The 25,728-nt window shown below is 44.2% G+C and overlaps 1 protein-coding gene across 2 annotated transcripts in view; it reads left to right on the top strand.

Annotated features, from left to right (window-relative positions):
- The window catches only part of PDIL5-1 (PDI-like 5-1), a 142,858-nt gene that overhangs the window by 17,054 nt on the left and 100,076 nt on the right, over window positions 1-25,728 (top strand). The window contains exon 4 of one of the 2 annotated variants that reach the window (XM_086490236.1): window positions 16,622-17,204. The exons of the other annotated variant lie outside the window; for it this stretch is intronic. Within the exon in view, the coding sequence (XP_086346362.1) occupies window positions 16,622-16,983 (362 nt within the window). The 3' untranslated portion in view covers window positions 16,984-17,204. Of the gene's footprint in view, window positions 1-16,621; window positions 17,205-25,728 lie in introns of those variants that run through there. 2 annotated transcript variants of the gene reach the window in all.

Below are 25,728 nucleotides of genomic sequence, written 5' to 3'. Positions count from 1 at the left end.
TGTGTGTAAAGTAAAGTAAAGAATTTCGGGTGAAAGCCAAAGCCTAGTGCCCCACGGACCGGTTTCATGGTTCCGTTGCCGGGACATAAATCACTTTTTCCTCAAGAAGTGAGCCTCGGTTGTTTTGGGTAAAGACACATTACAGAAACGCGGGATTACACTATGGCTGACAAAGGAAAGGGCATTATGAAAGAGGGTTCCTCTTCAGAGGACAAACAGGAAATTCCTATGGTGTTTGAGATTGGTGAGAGTTCACGGCCATGACTGTGTGTACCTCCTGTTGATGTGAATGTTCCTCCTGTACAGGGCTTTATGACTGGGCAACTTGAGGACGATGCGTTCAGGACTCGGTTAGTTGCTGCGGTGTGAATGTGTTTTCACAACTGGTACAGAACCCAAGGTTTATGGAGTTCTTGCAAGCGCCACAAGTGCCACAACAAAATAGGCAACCTACATCGTGAACAAAGCTTATTGAGGCTCAAACCCAAGTACTTCATGCGCCCCAACAGGATAGGGAGCACTCGCATGTTGCGGAGTCAGGGGCTCCAAAGCGTGGTACAGCTGTAAAGTTTAGCACTTTCAGCCGCTTTGAGGATAAGGCAAAGGTGCTTACTTTCCTCCAGCAGTTTGATACAGCTTATGTCACGTGACACATCCAGCCCTATGTGTCCGTGGACAAGCTACAGCACGACAAGGGTTCAGTCAATCCAGTCAAGTCTAGATTTAGAAGTGATCGGGCACTTTTGTGAGTCTATTCGTAGATCGTGCATGCCCAGTCACTTAGTGTAGATGCATATCCTCTGGTTGCACACAACATGATCATCAGTATTCCCTTCAGAATCCATCAGATTCAGTCAGGGGAATTTTCCAATGCATTCAGCCTATTTTCTCTATTTTGGGTATTTTTCACTTATTATTTTTAAGTGACTTTCCAACAAAAGTAGGTAGGGCAATTTTGCTAAGTTAATATATAAGCAAACCCAAGTTAGCACTAAATGGCAGAAGAGGCAGCAGGAGCTCCCCGCTCAACAGGCACCTTCTCAGCAAGAACCCGCAGTAACCCTCAAGCCTTGGCAATTCCCTCTCCAAGCCTAGCGTTTTCAGTTTCCCCCATCAACCATAGCCCAGTGGTTGTAGGTTTGCTTCATCGCCAATCTCCCCATGACCTTGGCGTTTTCAACCCTGCCCACATCGCCAACAATCCCAGATGGTCCAACGTTTTCACTAACGCTAGCAGTCAGCCCAGTGTTTTTGGTTTTCAGCCCTTATCGCAGCAGATGAGCAGCATTTTCAGCAGTTAAGATTTGCAGCAGATTCAGCCCTAGTTGGTTGCAGAAGATAGCCATTTTCAGCCCTCGAAAACGCAGCCAAAACAGTCATTTTCAGCCACCCAAAACAGCCCAAAGATTAGCAGATTTTCAGCAGTTAGAAGACCACAGATTTCAGCCCTAAAGTCGTCGTCGTCGTCATCGTCATCGGCATAGTCCCAAGTTGCATCAGTCCATTGCATCGTCATTGTACCACTTTGTGCAATCATTAAGTAGACCACTCTCGCCGACGAGAGTGGGGCCTTCGGAGGAGGGTTTTACGTCTCTGGTGTCGTATCTCTCTTCTCTCTATCTCTCAGTCTCATACACTTGCACGCACAGTGTCCATTCACTTTGTTGTGATCATAGCACTTTCCATCAAGAACGGAAGGCTCTCCCTTCCATAAGAACTAAAAGGAACCTTGAGCACAGTTCGGAGCACTCATCTTGAGCAAAGCGCAAACAATCATTCCACTGCACCTAACAGCTTATGCAGGAGGGAATAATACAGAGGCCTAGGTTAGGAAAGCTGTCACTTTCTTGAAGGATAATGTGCTTACATGGTGGACGACATTGTCAATGCAAGGACAGGCACCCGCCACTTGGGTTTACTTTAAACAAATGTTTGCATCTGCTTGGCTGTCAAATGAATTTGAAGCCGACGTCATGACAGATTGGCACCAGCTTACTTCGGCTACATACAAGAGCGTGCTGGAGTACAATCGGAGGTTTTGTAAAGCATTACTCTCAGTAATCTCCTACAGATTTGTGCCATTGACAAAGCAGATAGAGTACTGTTGTGGGCTGCCTAAAGGGCTTCGGTACTACTGTACCAAGAACAGAGTAGCTACCCTCACCCAGCTCATGGAAGTTGCTAACACTGGTCTTGCCTTGTTGAAAGGAGAGGACAGTGGGTTTCCAAGCAACGAGGACGGCAACTGTCACGGAGACGTGGCAACTGTTAACTATGTCACGAGGACGTGGCAATTGCTAACTTTAATTGTTGGTTTCTTTCCAATGGGTTTTGTTTTATTTTTGAGACCCTCTTCTTGAAGTAGCAAACGATCGGACATTGTATGGCCAAAGTGAACGGTAGTTTCACCCGCAGATGGGTAGTGGTCGGCTTGGTCACTTTTCTATCAATTGTCCACAAAGGAAAAGACCAACTGACTCAGAGGATAAAGAAGACCAGAAAGGCAAGAAGCCTAAACCCAAGACAGGTTTAGTGCGAGACATGGTGGGTGGCAGGCCCAACACAGATGCCAGTGAGTTATGCAGGGCATGCGGTAAAGTTAGGGATCAGACGGCACTCATCTTCTTCGATCCAGGTGCCAAAGCCAACTTTATCTCACCAGAGTTAGCTATGAAGCTGGGCATCAGAACTGAAGAGATGGGGTACACTGCAGAGGCAGGGTTGGCATGTCCTGGCCACTCAGAGTGTGTTACTCCCATCATTGGAAAACTGCGTCTGCATATGCAGTCGTATGTGGACACAGAAGAGTTTTACATCATCCCGCTGGAAGGTTGTGACGCCTTGTTGGGGATCTCGTGGATGTTCCGAGTGCATGGAGTCTTGGATGCCTACAACAAAAAGATCACTGTACAACATAGGGGCAAAACTCACATCTTGGATGTAAACCTTAAAGGAGAGGGCAGTCCCTATTGTATCTGCTTCTGCTATCACTTCTGTAATAAAGAATCATCTTTCTGTGTACTTGATTTTTGCACGTGATGTCTCAGATAGTGATCAATCAAATTTATCTGTGTTAGACAAAGAAAGGTCAACATTTTTGTGAAAGTTTAGTGACTGTTTTTCTGATTCATTATCGTCGCAATTGCCGCCAGAGAGACCTGAGGACCATCGGATAGATTTGGTGCCAGGGTGTAGCCCACCAAATAGACCTCCCTATAGGGATAGTGCGGCGCAACAGAAAGAGATTATGGGCGAGGTTGAGGAGTTATTAGAGAAGGGGCTGATTCAGCCTAGTTCTTCACCCTTTTGCTCCCCAGTGCTCCTAGTGCAGAAGAAGGATGGCTCATGGCGCATGTGTGTTGATTACCGTGCGTTGAATAAGAATATTATCAAGAATAGGTTTCCTATTCCTAGAATTGATGATATTCTCGATCGTTTAGAGGGTGCTGCAATTTTCAGCAGGATAGACCTTAAGAGTGGGTACCATCAGTGGGTACTATCAGATTCGTATAAGGCCAGAGGATGTGCACAAGACTGCATTTAGAACGACATTTGGTCTTTATGAGTTTCTAGTGATGCCGTTTGGGCTAACAAATGCTCCTGCCACATTCAACAGAATGATGGACCGGATTTTCCGCTCGCATCAACAGTTTGTTGGGACGTTCATCGATGACATGATAGTGTATTCGAAGAATGAAGAGGAGCATAGGCGTCACTTGACCATTGTGTTCGAAGAGCTGCGCAGTCACAGGTTACTTGTCAATCCTAAGAAAAGTGAATTCTTCCTCGAAGAGATCCACTTTCTTGGCCACATAGTCTCAAAGGATGGTGTTAGAATGGACCCGCAAAGATCGAAGCTATCAAGACATGGCCAGACTTGAAGACTGTGCATGATGTCATAAGCTTCTTGAGATTGTGTTCCTACTATAGCAGGTTTATTAGAGATTTTGCAGAGATAGCATCGCCTCTTCACACTTTGCAAAAGAAAGAGGTCACTTTCATATGGACCCAAAAAGAGATTTCAGCTTTTAGTCTCTTAAAGGAAAAGTTGACTTTAGATCCAGTTATTGTTTTGCCAGATCTCAGGAAGTCATTTGTGGTCCAGTGTGACGCTTGTGGCAATAGCATCGGAGCAGTGCTAATGCAAGACGGATGGGTAGTAGCTTATGAAAGCCGCATTTTGCAAGGGCCAGAGAGGACTATACAAGTCTATGAAAAAGAGCTCTTGGTCGTGATTCATGCGCTTTCTAGCTGGAAGCACTACCTCTTAGGTGCTGATTTTGTTGTCCAAATAGATCATCAGACCTTGCGATACTTCTTGACACAATCAAAGTTATCCGAAAAGCATATGTGATGGGCAAACATTCTTTCCATGTTCGACTTCCAGATTATGCATGTGGAAGGCAAGAAGAATTTTGTGGCTGATGCGTTATCAAGAAAGCCACAAATTTCAGCTGTGTCAATTCCTTATCATCATGAGTTAGATGACATGAAGGAACAGTATACTGCTGATGAAGATTTTGCAAGGATCTTTGAACAGTTACAAGAGGGGCAACATCACGAGCACTACCTCCTCAGAGATGGTTTTATGATGATGCATGGCAGACTTTGTGTCACTAGGCCAGTGCGACATAAGGTCATGGAAGAGAGTCATGTCCCACCGTATGTAGGGCATTGTGGCATTGATGCAACAGTTAAAGCGGTAGAGACATTCTTCTATTGGCCTACCTTGAGGAGAGATGTGGATGCCTTTGTGCGAGCATGCATAGTTTGCCAAAAGGTCAAGTTTGACAGGCAAAAGGCACCAGGGTTGTTACAACCACTACCGATTCCGGATAAGCCATGGGAAAGCATTGCTATGGACTTTATCTTTGATCTTCCAAGAACGCCAACAGGGAATGATGGTATATGGACCATTATCTGCAGGTTCAGCAAGCAGGCCCATTTTTTCCTTGTCAGGAAGAAAATAAAATCTGATCAGATGGCACGCTTGTTCATGTACAATGTGTTTAAGTACCATGGTATGCCACAATCGATTATCAGTGATCGTGATCCTCGCATGACCAGTTTGTTCTGGAGAGAATTGTTTGAGAACATGGGCACTACGCTCAAGTTCTCGTCTTCGTTTCATCCACAAACTGATGGACATTCAGAAGAGGCTAATTCTACTGTCTTAGATCTGCTGAAATCCTATGTGTCAGATAATAAGGGCAAGTGGGAACAGTATTTGCCTATGCTTGAGTATGCGTACAATAATACGGTGCATTCGTCTACTAGCAAAGCACCTTTTGAGATTGTTGAAGGCGGCAAAAGGGTTCCTCCCATTCTGCATACAAAGGACAAGATCTTTGAGGCAGATCGATATGTTGAGAACATGGATGAGATGTATAAGAAGATTAAAGTTGCCTTGGAGAAGACTCAGGCAAAGTTGCTGTTATCACTTGGTGATTGGGTTCTGTTAAGGTTCGAAAAGGCAAGGTTAAAGAAGATGAAGGGCAAGGAATGGTTGTTTCCTAAGCTCAACATTCGTTACTATGGGCCTTTTCAAGTGCTTGACAAGATCAGCGATGTGGCTTACAGGCTGAAATTGCCTGATGCGTGGAAGATCCATAATGCGTTTCATGTGAGTCTTCTAAGACCCTTTGTGGGTGATGTGCCAGAAGATATGCCAGATGAGGATCGGCCAGAAGTTGAGGAACTTGATGAGATCCTGGTACCTGAGCAAGTTTTGGCACATAAGGACATAAAAGTTAAAGGACAAGTTGCAAGACGCTATTTGGTGAAGTTCAAGAACTATCCGCCTATGGATGCAAAGTGGATGGAAGAGCATGAATTGTCAGAGTCACCAAATGTATTGCAGCTTTACCTTGAAGCCTTTGGGTTACAACCTACTTATGCCCCAACCCAACGTGTGCAAAGGAGGGGTAATGATAGAGCTAGTACATCAAATGTACATATGAATTCAGTGTAATAGATGGAAATGACAAAAGTATGAAGGCCTCATTAAGTCATTTGTATCTATGTGTTATGACCTTTCTTGCGGATACATGCGATGATAAAAGAGTGTTGATAGCACAAGATCATCAGTGGCGTGTATTTATGGTATGCAGTCGAGGACGTTTGCGATTTCAAGAGGGGGGTATGTCATGGGGACGTGGCAACTGTTAACTATGTCACGAGGACGTGGCAACTGCTAACTTTAGTTGTTGGTTTCTTTCCAATGGGTTTTGTTTTAATTTTGAGACCCTCTTCTTGAAGTAGCAAACGGCGGACATTGTATGGCCAAAGTGAACGGTAGTTTCACCCGCAGATGGGTAGTGGTCGGCACTGGAATTCGTATGGTAAGAGGATGTCTAGGCTCAGAGCAAGATCATATAGGTCCCCTCGTCGCACTTAGCAAGTTGGTGGATACTAGGAAGTGAACTCAATAAAGGCCTAAAGTCAAGGTGTGACTACCAACAGAAAGTATCCGACAGTTGGGCCACATTGCACTTTTGGATGCGGTCCCAATGAGGATAGATGGTCAGATGACCACAGGGAGCCCAACGGAATCATTTCCTAAAATTTAGGGAACTGCTATTTTGGACCGTGAAACGTGTTCGCGTCATTACCTCCGGTATGACTAGGGGAACACTTCACAACTTTGCCGCGAAGTCAACTGGGTGACCAGTTGGGATATTTTTAAGTGGCAAACCCGAAACGGGCAAATGCTTGTAAACGCGCCAATTGTCATTTTTTCATGAACCTGCCTCATGCAGAAAAAAGGGTGCTGAATTTTATGAAGGGAAGGGGCTTCATTTGCAATCTGTCACACAGGTTAAGAGCTATGGAGTGCTTCCTTTCCCTCTTATGTACAATGCGGTGCCAGGAGTGATGCCTTGCACGCTACGCACTGCTCTCTCTCTCCCCTATGAGCAGTATGTTATGCCCCTCTTGTGGGCTTTTCATTTGACCAATGTACAATTATGTGGGTTCATGCGCGATTGCCGAGGCAAGAGCCTCTTGCACAGGTACTGGATTAGCTAGCGGCTAATCCCCCGCAGGTACAGGTAAATTCGGAGAGGTTTCACGTGAGAAATCTCGTCCGATTCAAAGGGCAAGTAGCCCTACAGGTGCGGGAGCTCGAGGTCTTGCTACAGATGCGACCGGCACGCGAAATGGAGCCCAAAACAGGGAATTACAGCCTGCTGTATATTTTTGCAGGTTTAGGGTTTCGGCCCTAAACGGACCCTAATACCCCCAGGAGGTTCGGGGACGCGAGGGGACCGCTGTACAGGTGATCTAGCGCATTTTCGGGGCAGAAAACAGAGAATTCAGCGTGCTGCAGATTCTCGCCAGGTTTTGCAAAGTGTCCGTATGCGTCGGGAAAGTCATCTATTGCGTGGGGATACTGACTGTGAAGCGTCCTATAGTACAGTTATGCTGCCAAAATCGGGCCAAAACAGGTGTTTCTTAGCCTAGATTGTGCGGGGCAGCTCGTAGGAGATCACAGGTTTTATTCCCTCTGTTAAAGAATAAAGAAATACTGAAAGGGGCGCCAATTTTGGGGCCTACAGGTTGTTGGCGTCTGCTCGGACCATTCTGGCTTACGAGATGTGTGTGTACTTAGGTGTTAATTCCCGTTACAGGTTACCTTTGCAAAGTACTCTGTGTGTGTCTAAAGTAAAGAATTTCGGGTGAAAGCCAACGCCTACCGCCCAACGGGCCGGTTTCAGGCAACAGAAGAAGAATTCAGCGAAGAAGACCTTTGTGAAAACAACTCCCGAAGCGTCACAGGGGTTAGAAAAGGCCAACAAAGTTAAGGATTCAGCCGGGACTTTTGGAGTGTGTCATAAAATCTAATATCTAACTAACCCAAATGATTTTCTCATATTAAATTGATCACTTAATGTGGGAGAATAAACGGGAACAAGTGTTAAGATATAGGTATGTGCTTATAGATCTATCTCAACACGGGGCCAATGGTAAAGGGGCCCAAAAGGGAGACGGTCTATCAAAGAGCAAGGCTAACCAATGGAGCATAAGACCTTAGGGTTAGCTTCATTGAAGACCTCCAATAAATGTGTGTAAAAGTTCTTTGACCTTAAGTAAGCTAGGGCTGAGCTTGAGGTGGGAACCCGGCCCAAGCTCGAGGTGCTTGTCATGCTTGAGGTGCTTGTCATGCTTGAGGTGTTTTTCATGCTTGAGGTGCTTGATTAAGATGCTTGAGGTGCTTGACTGGCTCCATGCTTGAGGTGCTTGACTTGCTGCATGATTAAAGTACTTGAGGTGCCTTGAGAAGCTTGCTTGAGATGCTTGTGGGAACACCCCCTAGTTCAAGTGCTTTGTCAAGCTTGGTGAGTAAGGTGCTTGATCACCTAAAAGTCAAAAGCATTCCTACAAGAGGGGGGGGCGAGCCCTTTTCCTAGGGGCTAGAGAGAGAACACCCACTCACACACACAAGGGAAGCCCAACTTGAAGAGGCAGCAAGGACACATGTCAGGCCCCTACCCATGTTACCTTCATGTGTTGCTTGAAGCCTATTGGCTAGGCTTCAAAAGGGTCCAATGATAAATTACATGAATTATCTAATTGTTTTAGCATTTATCAAGTCCTCTCTCTCAAAGGGGAAAGGGGGACACTTGTCCCAAGGCTACCCATGTTGCTTGTAATGGCTCTTGCTTGTGATTGGCTAGGCCTGGAAGGGTCCAATGAGCTTCAGGCATGAGCTACAAGGGGGGGTCGACCCAAGCAAGCTAGGGGGGTGCCTAGGGGGTATACTCACCCACACACACTCACAAGCACTCTCATTGTGTAATATGCAAAGTGCAAGAGCTCCCTCTCCAAGCAAGTAGAGGTTGAGAGCCTACACCAACACTCTTGGCTATGGAGTGCAAATCCAACCAAGAGCCATGCTTCAATGCTTAAGCTTGCCATATCCTTCTTCTTCATTACTATGCTATTATGTATGCTAGCAACAAGAGTATGATAAGTGAGGAACTAATTCTTTCTCCTACGAAATGTTTCTTCTTCCTCTTCCCTACCCTCATTCCCTGCTAGCTCTCTCCACCTTCGAAGGTGTTTGAGGTCTTGGGACTGAGGCTTGGGATAGTTAAAGCTTTCTTCAAGTTTATGTTATGTTTGTGGTGCATGAAGCCTTCCATCTTCATGGCATCACCTAGGTCACAAGGAACACAAAGACTGTATTGTAACAAGTCTCTCTTTATGGGAGAAATCATAATACAAATGCCTATTGGAGGGGGGACCGGCTCCACATAAATCCGGTCCTCAATTGTTGTCATGTTCTCTAAACTCTCTCTCTTGCAAAAGTATTGTCTATGCCAAGTTAACTAATTGCTATGATTATGTTGCTATCTTCAATTATGTCTACCCGCTATGCTCACAAAATCATTTCTTGAAAGTACTCTCATTAAATTCCGCTATTCTCAAATTGAATAGGCAAATTCCATTACATTGGTATCAGAGCATTTGGTTTCTCTTTTCTTGCTTAAGAAGAGAGGTCCTTAAGTAGCCTATAAATGGTTGATGTTGTTAATTATAATAGAGTAAGTGGAACTGGGATCTAATACCGGTTTTGTTAAGCCAACTATGTGGGGGATGGTGCACACCTCCGGAGCTTTGGACTTAATAATGGAGTCTTTTTAGACTTGCCTACGGCTTTACCATTATTGAGCCATAAGAAGTCCGAAAGGAGCTAGTCCTTGGCAACTCTGCTATGTTAGACCTACTCCTCTACTCTCTATAATTAACCACTTTGAGCCGTGGGTGTAGATACTTAAGAGCCGATTTTCAAAGGCTAAGAGGAGTGGCAACTAAGGTTTTGAATTGCCAAAACATACTCTAAGTACATACATAAAATTTTGTTAACATGGCTGACAATAATCAAGAGAGTAGAATGAACATTGATAGCTTTGATTTTGCACATGAAGGTGCTAATGATGATGCTCCCATGTTTGTGAATTATCTTGTGACTAGGTTGCAACAAGCTATGGGCAACCCTACCTTGCAAGCCGAAGTTACTCAACAACTTCGTGCCTATGGAATTTCCCTTCCTCTCCAAGAGGAGAGAGAGCTTAGGAGGCCTCTTGAAGAGACCCCCAATAGAAGACTCTCTCCCATTCGAGAGGAGGAATCCAAAGAGAAAGAAAGCAATGAAAGTCTAAGTTCTTCTGAAGATGTGGCTCCACGAAGAAGGCGGTCTAGACGATCGCCTACTCCTCCCAAGAGGAAAAGAGCAACCCATAGTCCTTCTCCTCATCACTCTCAAAGGCAAGAGAGAAAACAAAGGAAGAAAAGGGCTAGGAAGAGGTCACCCTCTTCTCCTTCTTCTTCACCTTCCTTCTCTTCCGATGAAAGTTATGGCTATTCTCCTAGAGAATACAAGAGGGGAGGGCATCGCAAATCATTTCCTGCATGGCGAAGGTCACAAAAGCTAAAGAAGTTCAAGGAGGGAGGAAAGAGTATCTCTTTTCTCACCTACGATGGCACCTTTGGTGCTACCGACAAAGTGTTGGCCTTCATCCAGCAATTTGATACGGCCTTTGGGGACGAGGGCTTCACAGAGTCCTCCAAGCTACGCCATGTAGCTATGCACTTCCAAAAATCAGCTCGTCAATGGTGGGCTAGCCTTCGTGGCAATGGAGAAGCCCCAAAGACATGGAAAACTCTACGAGTTTCCATCATGAAGCAATTTCTTCCAAGCGATACTAAAGATAAAGTTCTTACCGAATGGCGCGGCTTGAAGCTCCTCTCTCATGAGTCTATCAACAAGTATGTAGATAAGTTTTGGGATTTACATCTCAAAGCTACTGTCTTTCAAAAGATAGACTTTGCCGAGCAAAGACAGCAATTCTGTGCGGGATTACCTGAAGAGATGGCCGAATATATCAACTCTCAACGGCCCGGTACTATTACCGAAGTAATCCACCACACCATGGTTGCTTCACGCATCAATTTCCATCAAGGGGCTAGACGTAATGTCAAGCCCATGGAAAACAAAGATAAAAATGATGCAAAGGGGAAATCCAATGCTCAAAATAATTCCCAAGGCACTTCCAACAACAACAACAACAATCGGTCCAAGGAGAAGGGAGTTTACAAAGGTAAAAACAAACTCTCTCCTGAAGAGCTTGAAGCTTTTCGCAAGGACCATAAGTGTTTCAAGTGTGGGGAGCAAGGACATGGCTATCGTTCTTGCCCCAAGAAGAATACTCGCAATGAGACTCCTAGGGCTTCCACCATCGAAGCTCCAAAAGAGGATGCTCATTGCAAAGGATCATCACTCTCCTATGCTTGGGGAAAGGTACGAGAGCATGATGCCTTCATCTTGTTTGACCCTGGCTCTACTCTCAACTTCATATCAATAGAGTTGGCCACCAAGTTGGGCATTCAAGCTTTTGAGATGGGAGATATAGTAACAGCTGATGCAGCTTTCAAGGGACAACAAGCCTCCGTTACTCCCTTGATTGGGAAGTTGAGGCTTCATGTCCAAAGCTATGTCGACAAAGAAGACTTCTTCATCTCTCCCCTCCAACATCAGGATGTTATCCTAGGGGCACCATGGTTTGATCGCATGGCTGCCAACATGAAGTTCCCTGAAAGGAGAATTTACTTCACCTACAGGGGAAAGAACATGTATGTAGATGCTAGTGAGCGTGGTCTCACTATTCCACTTGTAAATCCTCTTTCTTTTGATAAATCAATGAAGAGCTCAGTTTCTGCGTACATGATTTATGTCAAAGAGTCTCTAAAAGCTAATAATGTTTCATCAAATGAAAATGATAGGAATCAAGAAGAGTTAGACTTGTCTACTTTTCTAAAAGGATTCCAAGATGTGTTCATCGATGATATCCCTATGGACCTACCTCCAAAACGAGGGGATGATGACCATCGTATTGAGCTCCTTCCAGGAAGCTCACCGCCTAACAAACCTCCTTATCGAGTCTCACAAGCTCAACAAGAGGAGATCATGAGGCAAGTACAAGAGCTGGTAGACAAAGGGATGGTGAGGCCTAGTTCCTCTCCCTTTTGTTCTCCAGTCCTTTTAGTGCAAAAGAAAGATGGTACATACCGTATGTGTGTGGACTATCGAGCACTAAACCATATCACTATTAAAAACAGATTTCCCGTACCTCGGGTAGAAGATCTGTTTGATAAGCTACAAGGCTCTACCTACTTCAGTAGGATTGACCTTAAGAGTGGCTATCATCAAATAAGGATAGTGGATGAGGATATCTTAAAGACCGCGTTTCGCACAACATTTGGTCTTTATGAATATCTAGTCATGCCTTTTGGCTTGACTAATGCACCAGCTACGTTCAATCGTTTGATGGAGAAAATTTTTAGACCATATCGAAAATTCACTGGAGTGTTGTTCGATGATATCATCATCTACTCCAAGTCTTTGGAGGAACATAAGCAACATCTCCAAGTGATTTTTCAAGCCTTGAGGGAGAACAAACTTTTTCTCAACCAAAAGAAAAGTGAATTCTTCCTTCAAGAGATTCAATATCTAGGCCATATTATCTCTCACGATGGTATTCGTATGGATCCATCAAAGTTAGAGGTAATAAAATCATGGCCTAACCCAAGGAATCTACATGAGCTAAGAAGCTTTATTGGTATGTGTGCATACTATAGACGTTTCATAGCAAAATTCTCTCAAGTGGCAGGACCACTACACGACTTAACCAAGAAGAACGTTAAGTTTGTATGGACTGCTAAGGAGCAAAATGCTTTTGAAAAACTCAAAGAGAAGCTTACATCCCAACCAGTCCTCGTGCTTCCGGATCTCTCAAAGCCCTTTGAGGTCCAATGTGATGCTTGTGGTGATTGCCTTGGAGCGGTTTTGCTTCAAGAAGGGCATGCCATAGCATATGAGAGCCGAAGGCTCAATGGTGATGAACGAGTCTTGGGCATTTATGAGAAAGAGTTTTTAGCTGTTCTACATGCCCTAGACACATGGAAGCACTACCTATTGGGGACTCCATTTATCCTACGAACCGACCACCAAAGTCTCAAGTATTTCATGACGCAAACCAAGCTTTCTGACAAACAAATGAGGTGGGCAAATTTTCTTTCGCAATTTAATTTTCATATTGCTCACATAGCTGGTAAGCACAATCAAGTTGCCGATGCACTTTCACGACGACCAAAAGTTAATGCGGTGTCTATAGCTACTCACAATGATCTATCCTCTATGATAGATGAGTATGCTACTAACCGTGACTTTAGAGACATAATATCAGCCCTTGCTTTGGGGAAGAAAGAGGAACCATTCACCTTGCAAGATGGTTATCTTCTTCACGGCAATAGGCTATGTGTTACCCATTCCCTTCGTGAGAAGGTTATGTATGAATCCCATGCTTCTCCATATGCAGGGCATAGAGGTATTCAACCTACTCTCCGAGGAGTAGAGACGTATTTCTATTGGCCTACCATGAAAGTGGACATACAAGAGTATGTTTCAAAATGTGTAGTATGCCAAAAGACCAAGTATGATAGAGGGAAGCAACCTGGATTACTCCAGCCATTGCCTATTCCAAATTCACCATGGGAGAGTATATCCATGGATTTCATCTTTGGATTACCCAAGTCTATCCATGGGAATACAGGAATATGGACAATAGTCGACAGGTTTAGCAAGCAAGCACATTTTATTCCTGTCAAAAAGACTATTAAGGCACATCAAATGGCAACTCTCTTCATATCTCAGATTTTCAAACACCATGGATTACCCACATCCATCGTGTCAGATAGAGATCCTAGAATGACCAGTAATTTCTGGAAAGGTCTCTTTGAAAATCTAGGAACAAGATTGAATTTCTCTTATGCCTATCACCCACAAACGGATGGCCAAAGTGAGATAGCCAATCTTACGATACTCGATCTACTCAAGACTTATGTTACCGAAGTAGATCAACGCTCACAATGGGAAAAGTATTTACCGCTAGTAGAGTATGCCTACAATAATACTGTACATACTTCTACGGGCAAAGCACCTTTCGAGATCATAGAAGGAAGACCTAAAAGTCCCTTGCTACTGAAAGTACATGGGAAAATCTTCGCCGCCGATGAGTATAGCCGTGACCTACAAGAATCTTTTCAAAAGATTAGGGAGGCTATAGCCATCTCTCAACAAAGGCAAAAAGCTGCTGCTGATAAGCACAGAAGAGCCTTAATGTTCAAAGAAAATGATTGGGTCTTACTCAAGTTTCCTAAGGCTCGATTAAGGCAAACGACGGGCAAAAATCCTACGGGCCATCAAAAGTATTATGCTAAACTAGCAAAAAGATACTATGGTCCTTTCCAAATCTTGAAGCCTATCAATGAGACGGCTTATCAACTCAAGTTGCCCAACCATTGGCTTATACACAATGCCTTTCATGTAAGCTTACTTAAGCCCGACAAAGGAGAGCCACCAATTGAACCAATTATTGAAGACCCTCCCGAAGTTGAAGACCAAGAAGAGGTGCTACAACCCGAAGCTATCCTTCGGCATGAAGACAAGGTACTACGACATGGTAAGATTATCCGACGGTATCTTATTAAGTTCAAAAATTATCCTTTTGAAGATGCTAAATGGATGCAAGGAGTACAACTTAAGGATAGTATGAACCTTGTCAATGCTTACAATGCTACATTAGAGTAAGCAAATGTACAAATTTCTTTTAAATAACTCATGTTTTTGTCTTATATGACTAGTCCTCTTTTTAATTGTGCACAAAATTTAACTAGTATGCATGCTTAGAATCATGTTTGTGATGACGACGTCTCTCAAACACCAAGTAGAATTTGTCACTCTACTTTCGGAGAATAAAATGGACCAAAGAGCAGACATGCTTGTGGCAGCTATGTCTCCCAAGCACCAAATGGATTAGTCATCCATCTTGGAAAGATGTCATAGGGTAAAAAGGGATCCTTTACCCGCTAAGTACGATTGACTAATGACTAAGACTTTATCTTTTCTACCTCATAGTCGAGGACGACTATGATTTTAAGAGAGAGGTAATGTCATAAAATCTAATATCTAACTAACCCAAATGATTTTCTCATATTAAATTGATCACTTAATGTGGGAGAATAAACGGGAACAAGTGTTAAGATATAGGTATGTGCTTATAGATCTATCTCAACACGGGGCCAATGGTAAAGGGGCCCAAAAGGGAGACGGTCTATCAAAGAGCAAGGCTAACCAATGGAGCATAAGACCTTAGGGTTAGCTTCATTGAAGACCTCCAATAAATGTGTGTAAAAGTTCTTTGACCTTAAGTAAGCTAGGGCTGAGCTTGAGGTGGGAACCCGGCCCAAGCTCGAGGTGCTTGTCATGCTTGAGGTGCTTGTCATGCTTGAGGTGTTTTTCATGCTTGAGGTGCTTGATTAAGATGCTTGAGGTGCTTGACTGGCTCCATGCTTGAGGTGCTTGACTTGCTGCATGATTAAAGTACTTGAGGTGCCTTGAGAAGCTTGCTTGAGATGCTTGTGGGAACACCCCCTAGTTCAAGTGCTTTGTCAAGCTTGGTGAGTAAGGTGCTTGATCACCTAAAAGTCAAAAGCATTCCTACAAGAGGGGGGGGCGAGCCCTTTTCCTAGGGGCTAGAGAGAGAACACCCACTCACACACACAAGGGAAGCCCAACTTGAAGAGGCAGCAAGGACACATGTCAGGCCCCTACCCATGTTACCTTCATGTGTTGCTTGAAGCCTATTGGCTAGGCTTTAAAGGGGTCCAATGATAAATTACATGAATTATCTAATTGTTTTAGCATTTATCAAGTCCTCTCTCTCAAAGGGGAAAGGGGGACACTTGTCCCAAGGCTACCCATGTTGCTTGTAATGGCTCTTGCTTGTGATTGGCTAGGCCTGGAAGGGTCCAATGAGCTTCAGGCATGAGCTACAAGGGGGGGTCGACCCAAGAAAGCTAGGGGGGTGCCTAGGGGGTATACTCACCCACACACACTCACAAGCACTCTCATTGTGTAATATGCAAAGTGCAAGAGCTCCCTCTCCAAGCAAGTAGAGGTTGAGAGCCTACACCAACACTCTTGGCTATGGAGTGCAAATCCAACCAAGAGCCATGCTTCAATGCTTAAGCTTGCCATATCCTTCTTCTTCATTACTATGCTATTATGTATGCTAGCAACAAGAGTATGATAAGTGAGGAACTAATTCTTTCTCCTACGAAATGTTTCTTCTTCCTCTTCCCTACCCTCATTCCCTGCTAGCTCTCTCCACCTTCGAAGGTGTTTGAGGTCTTGGGACTGAGGCTTGGGATAGTTAAAGCTTTCTTCAAGTTTATGTTATGTTTGTGGTGCATGAAGCCTTCCATCTTCATGGCATCACCTAGGTCACAAGGAACACAAAGACTGTATTGTAACAAGTCTCTCTTTATGGGAGAAATCATAATACAAATGCCTATTGGAGGGGGGACCGGCTCCACATAAATCCGGTCCTCAATTGTTGTCATGTTCTCTAAACTCTCTCTCTTGCAAAAGTATTGTCTATGCCAAGTTAACTAATTGCTATGATTATGTTGCTATCTTCAATTATGTCTACCCGCTATGCTCACAAAATCATTTCTTGAAAGTACTCTCATTAAATTCCGCTATTCTCAAATTGAATAGGCAAATTCCATTACAGAGTGCATGCAAAGAAACAGAAAAGGAAGCCTTTTGTGTGTAAGTCGCTTGAGGAAAAGAAGGTCTTAATGGCTGAAAACAAATGCTTTATATGCGAGCAGCCTGGTCACTTTGCTACCAATTGTCCACAAAAGAAAAGACCAGCTGACTCAGATGATAAAGAGGACAAGAAAGGCAAGAAGCCTAAACCCATGGCAGGTTTGGTGTCGGATATCGTGGGTGACATGCCTAGTACAGATGCCAGCGAGTTATGCAGAGCATGGGGTAATGTTAGAGATCAAACGGCACTCATCTTCTTTGATCCAGGTGCCAAAGCAAACTTTATCTCACCAGAGTTAACCATGTAGCTGGGCATCAGAGCTGAAGTGATGGGATGGGGTACACGACAGAGGCAGGGTTGGCATGTTCTGGCCACTCAGAGTGTGTTACTCCCATTATTGGAAAGCTGCGTCTGCATATTCAATCATATGTAGACACATAAGAATTTTATATCATGCCATTGAAAGGGTGCAATGCGCTACTTGGAATTCCGTGGATGTTCAGAGTACATGGGGTGCTGGATGACTTCGGTAAGACGATCACCTTTCAGCATAGGGGCAAAACTCATGTTTTGGATGTAAAGCTCAAAGGGGAGTCTGTCCCTATTGTATCCGCTTCGGCTATCACTTTTGTAATAAAGAATCATCTTTCTTTGTACTTGATTTTTGCACGTGATGTCTCATATAATTGTCAATCAAATTTATCTGTGTTAGATAGAGAAAGGTCAGCATTTTTGCAAGAGTTTAGTGACTGTTTTTCTGATTGATTACTGTCGTAATTTCTGTCAGAGAGACATGAGGACCATCGGATAGATTTGGTGCCAGGGTGTAGCCCACCAAATAGACCTCCCTACAGAGTTAGTGCGGTGCAGCCAGAAAGAGATTATGGGCGAGGTTGAGGAGTTACTAGAGAAGGGGCTGATTCAGCCTAGTTCTTCACCCTTTTGCTCCCTAGTGCTCCTAGTACAGAAAAAGGATGGCTCATGGCTCATGTGTATTGATTACCGTGCGTTGAATAAGAAGAATAGGTTTCCTATTCCAAGGATTGATGATATTCTCGATTGTTTAGAGGGTGTTGCAATTTTCAACAGAATAGACCTTACGTGTGAGTACCATCAGATTCGTATAAGGCCAGAGGATGTGCACAAGACTGCGTTTAGAACGACTTTTGGTCTTTATGAGTTTCTAGTGATGCCGTTTGGGCTAACAAATGCTCCTACCATGTTCAACAGAATGATGTACCGGATTTTCCGCTCGCATCAACAATTTCTTCGATGACATGATAGTCTATTTAAAGAATGAAGAGGAGCATAGGCGTCACTTGACCATTGTGTTCGAAGAGTTGCGCAATCACAAGCTACTTGTCAATCCTAAGAAAAGTGAATTCTTCCTGGAAGAGATCCACTTTCTTGGCCACTTAGTTTCAAAGGATGGTGTCAGAATGGATCCCTCAAAGGTCGAAGCTATTAAGACATGGCGAGACTTGAAGACTGTGCACGATGTGAGAATCTTCTTGGGATTGTGTCCTACTATAGAAGGTTTATAAGGAATTTTGCAGAGATAGTATCACGTCTTCACGCTTTGCAAAAGAAAGAGGTCACTTTTAGATGGAGCCAAAAAGAGATTTCAGCTTTTAGTCTCTTAAAGGAAAAGTTGACTTCAGATCTAGTAATTATTTTGCCAGATCTCAGGAAGTCATTTGTGGTCCAGTGTGACGCGTGTGGCAGTAGCATCGGAGCAGTGCTAATGCAAGACGGACGGGTTGTAGCTTATGAAAGCCGAATTTTGCAAGGGCCAGAAAAGACTATGCAAGTCTATGAGAAAGAGCTCTTGGCTGTGATTCATGCGCTTTCTAGTTGGAAGCACTACCTTTTAGGTGCTGATTTGTTGTCCAAACAGACCATCAGACCTTGCGATACTTCTTGACACAGTCAAAGCAATCCGAAAAGCATATGCGATGGGCAAACATTCTTTCTATGTTTCACTTCAGATTAGGCACGTGGAAGGCAAAGAAGAATGTTGTGACTCATGCATTATCAAGGAAGCCACAAATTTAAGCCGTGTCAATTCCTTATCATCATGAGCTAGATGACATGAAGGAACAATATGCTACTGATAAAGATTGTGCGAGGATTTTTGAACCGTTGCAAGAGGGACAACATCATGAGCACTACCTCCTCAGAGATGATTTGATGATGATGCATGACAGACTTTGTGTCACTAGGTCATTGCGACATAAGGTCATGGAAGAGAGCCATTTCCCACCGTATGCAGGGCATCGTGGTATTGATGCGACAGTTAAAGCGGTATGGACATTCTTCTATTGGCCTACCTTGAGGAGAGATGTGGATGCCTTTGTGTGAGCATGCATGATTAGCCAAAATGTCAAGTTTGACAGGTAAAAGGCACCAGGGCTTTTACAACCACTGCCGATTCGGGATAAGCCATGGGAAAGCATTGCTATGGACTTTATCTTTGATCTTCCAAGAACGCCAACAGGGAATGATGGTATATGGACCATTATCCGCAGGTTTAGCAAGCAGGCCCATTTTATCCCTGTCAGGAAGAAGATCAAATATGATCAGATGGCACGCTTGTTGATGTACAATGTATTTAAGTACCATGGTATGTGTAACAAATTGTTGACGTGTCAAAGCCTAAAGAATGGAGCCAACTTACAGATGCCGGCCAAGGGGCCTCAACCTTAAGAAGAACAAGTAACAGAAGAAGTCCTCCCAACTTATGGGGACCCCGTCCGATGGGGCCCCAAGTGACATTAAGAATCAAAATAAAGCAGGACCCGCACACACACAAAAACTGATGACGTGGCTGATTTCCGAAAATTGTGCTGGCATGATGACGTGGCAGGTTGTACTGATTTCCGCGTTTTGCGTTGGCTGATGACGTGGCAGATGTACGGATTTTCGTGATTTACGCTGGCAGCTTTTTGGCTTTGCTTTTGGACCAGATGCTTTTGAGTTAGAAGGCTTTTCACTGTAATTGCTTTTTAGGCCAAGGGCCTTTAAATATGAGGTTAGGGCTCATTCTTTGGCATGCTTCTTGGCGAAGGTGCAGAGTCTGGAGTAACGACTTGTACTGTGGTGATGCAATATAAAGAAATACCGGAAGGGGCGCCAAGGTTTGGGGCCAATACTCTCTAGGGTAGAATTCCGCCACTCCGTGTTGCGTGTCGTCTCTCTCTCTCTCTTTCAGTTCAATTGTTATTGAAGTGCTAAAAGTCTGTTTAGTTTGTTCTTCTCTATTGGCACGTGGTGTCCGTCTTGTGACAGTGGTATCAAAGCATCAGGGGTATGCTTTTCTGAAAGCATACCGGTCCTACAAAAGAGCATACAGAGCTATTGGAATTTGATTTGAGGTATCTTCGCCCTCCATCCCGAACCTATTAGCCACTCCCATTCTTACTTCATCGCGCATCGGGCGCGCTCCCGTCTTCACCGCTCATGTCTTACAAGGCATAAGCCATTAAGATCACTTGCAAGAGAAGGATCCAAGATTTGTTTCGAGCTAGTGTTTTTCTCAGAGACAGTACCATGCAGATGTCTATGGCTACCAAGCCGCACACTTCCAAGGACTTGGCAAGCTGTCAAGAAATTTTTTTGCCCGAAGTTATATGGTTTTTGACATCGGAGTGCAACTTCTGGCAGAGTGGGTATCCTGAAATGCTTGCCATGGAAACCCTAGCAGATTATATCTTGGACATCTCTCAGTAGATGTCTCTTCTCGAGTTGATAACCTTGGAGGTTCGGTGTGATTGCTATCTCTTGGGACTACCATCGCCGCCAAAGAAACACTGTCTGTCCAAGAGCTGATGGACCATGCTGTGCTCGGCTACGACCTTATGGAATGAACCTAACCCTAATTTTTGGTGCAGGTTCTAGGATGGAAAGTCGGTCGACTTTTCGAGCTCGACTGATGTCGAGATTGCTTTTTAGGTTTGAAATCTGTTTGAGAACTTGTTTGGAATTTGTTTGAAATGGATGGTATCTGTTTTGAACCTGTCTTTGTGCCGATTTGAATTGTTTGACTCTGGTTTTAATACTAGTTCTAAGGATTGGTGATTTTACTCCCAGGTGGAGTAGTGAGAAATGATGTTTGAGAATGCTTGTTCATACTCATGGCCCGGACCCTTGTGGTTATTTGCAGGGAGAGTATTGAATGATTGAAAAGTGTCGTTTTTACTCATGGCCGAGAGGGGGAGAATTGAATGATTGAAAAGTGCTGTTTTTACTCATGGCCCGGACCCTTTGTGGTTATTTATGGGGGGGGAGTATTGTTGTTTTTGACTCCCGGCCCGAACTGGGATGGTTATGCGGGAGGAGTATTAAGAAGTCTGAGCAGTGGTGGTTACTCTCAGCACCTCCAAACGACGCAGGCTGCGGTCTGGGGGGCGTTTGGTTGTAAAAGGCCTCTATATCTCCCGGCCCGGAACTTTTTAGGTTATGCCGGAGGAGTGATGAGGGAGTCATTGAATATCTCCGGGCCCGGACCTTGTTAGGTTATGCGGGAGGAGTGTTCATCGGCGACTTTATGTTTCTATGTCTTGTAATATGCATATGTAAGCATTTGTGTTGCATTGTGATGTGCCAACTACTGAATATTCCTGATTGGATGAGATTACCTGAGTATGTAGTTTTAGTGCATCAAGACACCCGTGGAAGATCAGTACGGTTTGGGTGTGGTGGCTAATTTTACTACGCCGGAATATCAAGAGTTCCGATTTGGACGAAAGGAGAAGCTAACTCCTTGATCAAAAGAGCAGAAAGGAGAAGCTAACTCCTTGATCAAAACAGCCGAAAGGAGAAGGCAACTCCTTGATCAAAAGAGTAGAAAAGAGAAGCTAACTCCTTAATAAAAAGAGCAAACTGATTGTCCCTCGAAAATTTTTGAGCTAACTTGAGTTGTTTTGCAGATATGTTGTAATCGCGGACGATTACTCTCTTTCAAGAAGGGGAGATGTAACAAACTGCGGACGTGTCAAAGCCTAAAGAATGGAGCCAACTTACAGATGCTGGCCAAGGGGCCTCAACCCTAAGAGGAACAAGTAACAAAAGAAGTCCTCCCAACTTATGGGGACCCGTCCGATGGGGCCCCAAGTGACATAAAGAATTAAAATAAGCAGGACTCACACCCTAATTCTATTGAAACCCTAACCCTCACCCTAACCCTAACCCTTTGGTGACCCCACCTTGGATTTATGGCTTTATTGAGTTCACTTCCTAGTATCTATCAACTTGCTAAGTGCGACGGGTTCCCACGTCCTCTTGACATGGTTAACAGTTGCCACGTCCTTGTGACACACCCCCCTCTTGAAATCGCAAACGTCCTCGATTGCATACCATAAATACACGCCACTGATGATCTTGTGTTGTTAGCACTCTTTTATCATGGCATGTATCTGCAAGAAAGGTCGTTACGCATAGATACAAATGACTCAATGAGACCTTCATACTTTTGTCATTTCCATCTATTACACTGAATTCATATGTACATTTGATGTGCTAGCTCTATCATTACCCCTCCTTTGCACACATTGGGTTGGGGCTTTGAAACCGGCCTGTACTTTCAAAAAGGGCGGTAGACTTTAGACTTAAACCTTATTTGCTTTCACCCATCTAATTTGTTGCCCACTTTACCTGTACTTTCAAGACACAACAAAAGGGGAAAGGGATACAGGCTGCTAGATTGCACCTGTATGAGAAGACTGACACCAGATTGGCCCCTAACTTAGGCGCCCCTTTTGGTATTTCTTTATTGTTTAAAAGAGGGAATAAACGTTGTGGTTCCCTACAAGCTGCCCCGCACAAGCTTGGCTGAATTTCAACTGTTCCGGCCCGATTTCGGCAGCATAACTGTACTAGGACACTTCACAGTCAGTATTCCCATGCATTGACTGACTCTCCCGACGCATACGGGCACTTTGCAAAACCTGGCGAGAATCTGCAGCACGCTGAATTCTCTGTTTTCAGCCCTGAAAATGCACCAGATCACCTGTACAGCGGTCCCCTCACGTCCCCGAACCTCCTGGGGGTATTAGGGTCCGTAATTTACTGTCTCGGGCTCCGTTTCGCGTGCCGGTCGCATTTGTAGCAAGTCCTCGATCTCCTGCACCTGTAGGGCTACTTGCCCTTTGAATTGGACGAGATTTCTGGCGTGAAACCTCTCCGAATTCACCTGTACTTGCGGGGGGATTAGCCGCTAGCTAGTCCAGTACCTGTGCAAGAGGCTCTTGCCTTGGCAATCGCGCATGAACCCACACAACTGTACATTGGTCAATTGAAAAGCCCACTAGAGGGGCATAACATACTGCCATAGGGGAGAGAGAGGGCAGTGCGTAGCGTGCAGGGCATCACTTTTGGCACCGCACTGTATATAAGAGGGAAAGGAAGCACTCTGTAGCTCTTAACCTGTGACAAAAACTGCAAATCAGCCCCCCCTCCCTTCAAATTCAGCGCCACTTCTTCATGCATGAGGAAAGTGCACAGAAATGTGCCACTTGGCACATTTACAGCCTATTTCCCGTTTCGGGGTTGCCACCTAAAAATCTCCCAATCGGTTGCCCAGTTGACTTCACGGCAGAGTAAGAAAACGTTCCCCTTGTTATTCCGGAGGTAATGACGCAAACACATTTTCAGGTCGCAAAGTAGCAATTCCCTAAATTTTAGGAGATACTGCCATTGTATCTTTCTAGGTCATCTGACCCCCTTTGTACACTGCAGCCACACCCAAAACTGAAATGTAGCCTCTGTAGCAAAGGATTCCACTTTGGCTAGTCAATGACCCCACTTCGGCTAACCATAGTCCTTGTCCAACCTTAGTGCTCTCTTGCCCTCAGGCTTGGACTCCCTCTGAACAGTTCCACACTAGCTATGCAATGCAGGGCAGTTAGATTTCCCGAGGGGTGTTTCCAAAAAGTGAAAGTAAATAAATAATAAGAAAGAAATCAACAAAAAGGATAGATAGTAGTCACACGCTGGTGACATACCCCCCTCTTGAAATCTCAAACGTCCTCGTTTGCATCTATGTCGTACATGCTCACAGTCAACACTGATGTATTCAACACCTGTCGACACATGTACGGCACATACATGCTCATTGTCAACCCTGGTCTATTCAAGACCTCGTCGACACATGTATTGCCTGCGTGTGAACCCTGTCCCAATGACATAGTGGTAGCTTCGCACTCTGCCATTGCTTTGTGTCACTAACTTTCCAATGACAAAATGGTAGGCACACATTTTTCCACTGTCTTATAGTACACGTTGGGCCCAGTAACACTTTCGAGCATACCCAAACCGACAGTTTAAGAATGCAGTTACACATGTACCCTTTAATAGAAGCAATTATTGTATCCTTGACAAACTAACAAGAAATACTCACTTCTATAGCACTAACCAAACTTTTGGACATTCCATAAGAGCCATTGCAAAACTGACAATCTGTACAGCTCTAACATTCATGTAACAGGTATTTTATTTGAGCTCACTTTAAATACCATGTACTTAATTTTTGTCACATTGACAATCCATGTAGCTTTGAAACTCAAGGGGTCAAGGTAGGTTGCAAATCGAAGGCTTCAAGGTAAAGTGATAACACAGTTGGTGCCTCTGCAAGTTCACCTTCTTCCATCCACTTAGCATCCATTGGTGGATAGTTTCTGAACTTTACCAAGTAACGCCTAGCAACCTTGCCTTTCACTTTTCTTTCTTTAGGTGCCAAAATCTGTTCCAGGACCAAGATCTCGTCAAGTTCCTCGACTTTCGACTGATCTTCAGCTGGCATATCCTCTGGCACATCACCCACATAGGGTCTGAGAAGACTCACATGAAACACATTGTGAATCTTCCAACTCTCAGGCAATTTCAGCCTATATGCAACATCACTAATTATGTCGCATACTTGAGAAGGCCCATAGTAACGCATGCTGAGCTTTGGAAATAGTCTTTCCTTGCCCTTCATCTTCTTTAACCTTGCCTTTTCAAAGCGTAGAAGCACCCAATCACCAAGTGAAAATACCACTTCACGACGGTGACGATCAGCCTGAGTCTTTTGCTTTGCCTGAGTCTTTTCCAAGGCCACTTTGACCTTCTTGTACATTTCATCCATGTCCTGAACATACTTATCTGCTTCAAATATCTTGTCCTTTGTATGCAGTATGGGAGGAACTTTCTTGCCACCTTCAACTATCTCAAAAGGTGCCTTCCCAGTTGATGAATGCACTGTATTATTGTATGCATACTCCACCAATGGCAAATACAGCTCCCACTTTCCTTTATGCTCAGACACATAGCACTTTAGTAGATCTAGGACAATAGAATTTGCCTCTTCTGCCTGCCCATCTGTTTGAGGATGAAATGACGAAGAGAATTTGAGCGTTGTGCCCATATTCTCAAACAAGCCTCTTCAGAACAAACTTGTAATGCGTGGATCACGGTCGCTAACAATCGACTGTGGCATGCCATGATACTTGAAAATATTGCTCATAAACAAGCGTGCCATCTGATCTGGCTTTATCTTCTTCTTGACAGGAATAAAATGAGCATGTTTGCTGAATCTGCAAATGATGGTCCAAATACCATCGTTTCCTGTCTGCGTTCTCGGAAGATCAAAGATAAAATCCATAGCAATACTTTCCCATGGTTTATCTGGAATAGGTAGTGGTTGCAATAACCCTGGTGCCTTTTGCTTGTCAAACTTGACCTTCTGGCAAATTAGGCATTCTCGCACAAAGGCATCCACATCTCTTCTCAATGTAGGCCAATAGAAGAATGTCTCAACCGCTTTAACTGTAGCATCGATTCCACGATGCCCTGCATACGGTGGGACATGACTCTCTTCCATAACTTTGCGTCGCAATGGCTTTGTGACACACAATTTGCCATGCATCATCATGAACCCATCTTTTGAGAAGATAGTGTTCATGACGTTGTCCATCCATTAGCTGCTCGAAGACCCTTGCAAAATTTTCATCATTTGCATACTGTTCCCTCATATCATCAAGTTCATGATGATAAGGAATTGACACAGCTGAAATTT

Source organism: Adiantum capillus-veneris, chromosome 19 (genome assembly GCF_014529385.1).
Source record: "Adiantum capillus-veneris isolate H3 chromosome 19, ASM1452938v2, whole genome shotgun sequence".
Classification (NCBI taxonomy): domain Eukaryota; kingdom Viridiplantae; phylum Streptophyta; class Polypodiopsida; order Polypodiales; family Pteridaceae; genus Adiantum; species Adiantum capillus-veneris.
The sequence above is the reverse complement of the archived record's forward strand: the minus strand, read 5'-3'. Positions and strand labels throughout refer to the sequence as shown.